The sequence below is a fragment of the Helianthus annuus genome, chromosome 13, assembly GCF_002127325.2.
Source record: "Helianthus annuus cultivar XRQ/B chromosome 13, HanXRQr2.0-SUNRISE, whole genome shotgun sequence".
Taxonomy (NCBI): domain Eukaryota; kingdom Viridiplantae; phylum Streptophyta; class Magnoliopsida; order Asterales; family Asteraceae; genus Helianthus; species Helianthus annuus.
In genome coordinates this window covers 164,785,241-164,790,950 of record NC_035445.2, presented here as the reverse complement: position 1 = coordinate 164,790,950, position 5,710 = coordinate 164,785,241, and the positions used below count along the sequence as shown (strand labels likewise).

Below are 5,710 nucleotides of genomic sequence, written 5' to 3'. Positions count from 1 at the left end.
TTAACTTATCGAGTCCTAGCCGGCTCGAAAGCCTAAACAAATCCATTATTTATATAGTTTTTAGTTAATACATTAAGGGCATGTTTGGCTTAACTTATTGGTGACTTTTCCAAAAGTCCTTTTGGCAAAAATAAGTCAGGTAATCCTGACTTTTGCCTTCAAAAAAGGACTTTTGCCCTTAAAATGGAAAGCCAAACACTTCTCAAAAGGACTTTTACCCCTTCAAAAGTCCTTTTTTCTTCAAAATAAGGAACCCCAAACACCCACTAAATATATGTACCGAGCCGAGCCAAACATGAGTTTTAGAAACAAAGCTTGAATCAAGCTAAACTTGAGCTTCTACAATCTACTTTCATTAATTAAACGATCCAGTCTAGCTTGGCTCGTTTGCACCCTAATCGTATAATCTCATTTTAAAAGAGTACAAGGCGGGATACGATTAAACAAACAAACCCTCTCTTCTCCTTCCCAAACACGCAGAAAAACAAACCTTCAAACCCTAATCCACCATGAACACACCAAAACACACCTGCTTAAAACTCCAAATCCCTCAACATCCCCAACCTATCTTCATCAAAGGCACATGGTTTTCTTCTCACTTCAACCTCTCCATCACCGACGGCTCTAACGCTTGGACCTGCACCGGTAATAATCGCTATTTCAATCCAATTATTATCAGTTACCGTTCGTTTAAAACCCTAACACCGTCAATTTCAATATTAATTGAATTTTTTTTTGCAGCATCGGAAGATGAGGTTGCAGAGCGAGCATCTAATTGGGATCAACCGGTGTCTGAGTACGTTGAAATGTCGGAGCGGTACCTAGGGTTTCAACAACCGGGTTCGGTCTACGGGTTTGCTGATGCTGGTGGAGGATTTAAAAGAGTAGGTACTTTTTTGTTTTTGAGTAGTGTTGTAAAAATCGGGATTAGTAATCGGTCAAAATTGGTCAGAATCTTTGTAAGTATTAGAAAAATTATACATATCCAATCCATTTAATCGCTATTAATCCTGATTAAACGTTGGTCGGTATCCCACCACCTGACTGGCGTGCCTAGCGATTTTTACAACCATGGTTTTGAGTAAACGTGATTGTGGTTAGGGGTGCAAACGAGCCGAGCGGCTCGCGAGCTACTCGAGATCGGCTCGAGAAAAAGCTCGAAACGAGCCGAGCCTTATCCAGCCCGAGCCGAGCTTGAGCCTCAAAACAAAGCTCGTTTGTTTTTCGAGCCCGAGCTCGAGCCTCACATGTGAAGCTCGTTAGGCTCGTCGAGCTTTATCGAGCCTTAGTGTAAACGAGCCGAATTGAGGCGAGCTTATTTAAACTTGTTTACAAGCCGACCTCGAACCTAAAAATAAGCTTATTTAGTAAACGAGCCCGAGCCCGAGCTTTACTTATCGAGCTCGTAAGCCTAAAAAGTCTATTATTTATATTATTTTTATTTAATATGCTTATTAATATATAATAAATGAGCCGAGCCCGAGCCGAGCTCGAGCTTGATAAAATACAAACGAGTTTCGACGCGTTTTCCCTTCGCCGCACGAGGTGTAAGCCTCGAGGCGAACCGAGGCTTAAGGGGGAGGCGGAATTAGAAAATAAATATAAAAATTATATATCTTATAAAAATAATTATACTAACTAAATTCATCATCAACATCATCAAAAACACACATAAAAAGGACATAAATTGCCTGAAATTGACACGAAAAGTCAAGAACATCAAAAACAAATTTCAAAAACCTCTGAGGCGCAGCCTTTTTAGCGCCTCGGTCAGCCCCTCTGAGGCGCACATACAATATATACCCCCTGAGGCGCGCCTCAAAATCGTTTTTTGGGCGTTTCGCCTCGAGGCGCATGCCTCAACCGTTTTTTAAAACCATGGAAATGATTGAATCTAGAGAAGCATGTAAGAAACTTGGATAAGAAAATTCTATCAGTTTATGATTATCTAATTAATCGGTTGTATACAATGATCACTGTTCACTCATTCAAGTTACTTGTAATGTGTTTTAACATTTTTGCAAGAACCATAGGTTTATTTGCAGAACAAGCAAGTATGATAGGTTTGGAGTAGGGCTGTAAACGAGTCGAGTCGAGCCGAGCTAGACCCAGCTCGAGCTCGGCTTGAACTCGATACGAGCTGGCTCGGCTCGAGCTCGAATTTCAAATCGAGCTGAGATTTGAGGCTCGAGCTCGACTCGGCTCGATCTATCTCGAACTAACAAAGAACCGCAAAATTTACTACTTAAAAATGAATTTCTTCATAGACTAAGGACCATAATTGCCATTTAATTTAAACATATGGCTAAATATGCAAGTATAAATAGTTAATTCACTTTGTACATTGTCTTTACCTTCTTTTATAGGGGAGATACTTTCTTAGTTTTTGTTTTCTAAGCGATGTGGGACAATAAAATAAAAGATGTAAACCTTATCGAGCCAGCTCACGAGCTCACAAGCCGAGCCAGGCCAAGCTCGAGCTTGGCTCGTTTACAAACCGAGCCGAGCCGAGCTGGCTCGTTTACAACCGAGCCAATTTCGAGCCGAGCTTTTTTCGAGCGAGTTTCGAGCGAGCTGCGAGCCACGAGTTTTTTGAACACCCCTAGTTTGGAGAATAATAGACTCATTACTATTGGTGTGTTTGCATAAACAGGTTTCACTTGTTACTAAGCTTTGTTAATAAGACATTTCTAACCATGTGAATTTGGATTAGTCGCACACCAAGAGAAATATCGAAGACTCATATAAGTCATATTCATATCTAATTGGTTTAGCGGATTTTGCATTTTCGTTTTGCGTCAAGTCATCTGAGCTTCCATATCTGGCTCATGGTTTTTGGTCTCAGTTGTTCAAATATTAGCATAACGGGAAACTCTTGAGCACTTTCGTACCCTACTTTTGTCAATTCGATCTTTTTGTCTCCAAAAGGCTTAAAAGTTTGATACTTTGACCCAAATCATTGTTTTTAATTCTCTTTTGTGGTGCTAAATTCTTTATTACAGTTATCATGGACTTTTGAAAAAGAAGGTACAAAGCTAGAGTGGCGATGGAAATTTAAACCCGCTGAAAACAGTATGAAGATAACTTCAGGAATCTTGGATTTCCTGATGGATGCTAACATACGCCTAAGTGTAAGATAACACAGTTTTTTTATATTTAGAGTGAATTTCAAGGATTGTCCTTTATCTTTATACCCATATTCAGGCGCTGTCCTTTATGTTTAAAATTGACGAGTTTTGTCCTTTATGTTTTCATATCATACACTTTTTGTCCTTTAGGCCTAACCCAGTTAGTTTTTTCAGTTAAATTTGGTCATGTGCTTTGCACATGAGGGCATTTTTGTCAATTCAAAGGTTGCAGAAGCTTTGAGCTGTAAATCCGCCGTTGAACTTACCTTTGAATTGACAAAAATGCCCTCATGTGCAAAGCATATGACCAAATTTAATTGAAAAAACTATCTGGGTTAGGCCTAAAGGACAAAATGATATGAAAACATAAAGGACAAAACTCGTCAATTTTGAACATAAAGGACAACGCCTGAAAATGGGTATAAAGATAAAGGACAATCCTTGAAATTCACTCTTATATTTATTTCATATACGTATTACTTGTTAATGTTGTTATTAAGTTACATTTCTACATAGCATGTTAATATTTCTTTGTTGATTTACCTCATCCGTTAGCGTTCTTTTTTCTTTTAATGATACAGGAGGAAGTTGTCATGAAAACAAAGTCAAATGATAAACTGAAAGCGGAAGCTGAAAAGTGTCTAGAACAAAGTGAGAAGTTTCAGAACGAGAAGGCAGAGTTTGAAACTAAAATTTATACGAAGGTATGAACACTGCGGTATCTTTTATCTGCCCGTTGGTTGAATCATATTAATTTGATATATTAATAACAAGCAAGTACCGGTATGTCTTCTCTAATAGTTTTATCTGACTTATTAAAAGATCGACTTCTTGTTTGATGTCAAAAAGTAGGGCTGGCATATCTTGTCAACCCGACTTGTTAAGACACGAACCCAAAACAGGTAAACACGAACACGAGTCACGACACAAAATCTTATTGTGTCAGATTTTCCAAACATGAACACGAATCTGATATAAACAGGTTACACGAATGACTCGTTAAGATACAAAAAAATTACCAGCGTATCATACAACCTGTTAAGACACGAACACGGCCTGTAAAGACCAAGGTTGGAGAACTCGCTAGTCGCTAGTCGGCCGGTGAGGTGGGGACTAGCGACTACTCGGGATTACTCGAGATTAACCGGATCGGAACTTTATATGTAAATTTTATTATTTTTATAAATATGTGTATATATATATATACACACACACACACACACTCACGCATCCATATCAATATAATACTTAAAAAGGTAAAAGTAGCTCTAAATACAAACTAAACTTACATATAAGTCATAACATAACAAGTCTCGGTACTTAAAATTCAAACATTAACAAATAGCTCAAATGTAATCGTCATCCCCGTAGTGTTCAATGATTTCGACACCATCCGATTCGTATTCAATCTCCTCGTCTACTTCATCCTTTTTCTCCGACTCAAATTCTTCGTCATATTAGGGTAAGGGATAAGGAAAATGGGCTAAAGTTGTAATATTGGGCCTGTTTTGTAAGGATTTCAAATGGGCCGACTAGGGCGGCTTGGACCGGCTTTGACCGACTAGCTATTTTTTGACTGATTAGTGAAAAATTACTCAGTAGGAGGCCGACTAGCGACTGGTCGGCGATTAATCGCGATTTTTGCAACACTGGTAAAGACACAAACACGACCTATTATTAAATATATACACACTTTGCTTCCAGGTATTTTATTTATTTAAAATTAGGAGCCCTGCATATTTTTTTATTTAAATTTATAAACGTGTCATTAACGGGTCTTAACAGGTTAACATGTATTTAATCTGTTAAGACACCAAATTAAACAGGTCTTAACATGTTGACATGTTATAGACACGAAACCTGTTAAGGTTAAACACGAACCCTGTTAACTTGGTGTAGGTTCGTGTTGTGTTATCGTGTTCATGTAGAAATTTCCAGCCCTATCAAAAAGAGCTATAGATGTGAGATTTGATGAAAAATCTTTTTGAGTGTAACTCATATCCAAATTTTGCAGTTTCTTGGTGTGTTGAACTCGAAGAAAGCAAAACTGAGAGAGCTCAGAGACCGGGTGTCGACAGATCATGCAAAATCACATGACGACGAGGAAGACTCAAGTCAAAAAACCGAGACATATGATGGTGATAGTGAAGATGAAGACGACACTGCTATGGATATCACGAGCACGTCAAAGGGTACATCTCGTGGCCAGAAAAGGAAGTAGGACTTCTGAATCCCATAAGTGTTTATGGTAGATGTTTTTGTGTTTGCTTTCGTATGTTGACATAGCGTTATTAGCGTCTATGTATGTATAGAGTTGGGTTGTACGTTTGTTTGGATTATGGTTCTTGTTTGTCATAGTCAATTAGTCATTGGCATGAGGATAAAGCCTTTGTGCAAGGGTCGGCAGCTCGCATGATCGGGTTTGCTTGAACCTAGACCGCGCACCTAAGGCGGTCCTACGAAAATGCGAAACAAACTAGCTCACCATTTGGAAAAATTACTGTTTTTTTTTTGTTCGTTAACATGGTAAAATAATAAGATTCTAATCCAGATAGGAGTGTTTGGATAAGGTGTACCTATTG

At 38.5% G+C, this 5,710-nt stretch overlaps 1 protein-coding gene across 1 annotated transcript; it reads left to right on the top strand.

The window, feature by feature from the left end:
* Positions 1 to 421: 421 nt before the first annotated feature.
* LOC110900219 (DNA repair protein XRCC4) lies at positions 422 to 5,506 on the top strand. Its single transcript, XM_022147125.2, has 5 exons — positions 422 to 645; positions 742 to 884; positions 3,003 to 3,131; positions 3,710 to 3,832; positions 5,143 to 5,506. Exons 1-5 carry the CDS (start codon positions 510 to 512, stop codon positions 5,347 to 5,349), a joined length of 738 nt encoding a protein of 245 aa, XP_022002817.1. The 5' UTR covers positions 422 to 509; the 3' UTR covers positions 5,350 to 5,506.
* The last annotated feature ends 204 nt before the right edge of the window (positions 5,507 to 5,710 follow it).

What these genes read in the sequence shown, in the direction of transcription:
- LOC110900219 (XM_022147125.2), top strand. Translation starts at nt 510, where the DNA reads ATGAACACACCAAAACACACCTGCTTAAAACTCCAAATCCCTCAACAT. An exon ending in TAACGCTTGGACCTGCACCG is followed by an intron (nt 646 to 741) that starts GTAATAATCGCT and finishes TTTTTTTTGCAG; the next exon opens with CATCGGAAGATGAGGTTGCA. An exon ending in AAACTAAAATTTATACGAAG is followed by an intron (nt 3,833 to 5,142) that starts GTATGAACACTG and finishes CAAATTTTGCAG; the next exon opens with TTTCTTGGTGTGTTGAACTC.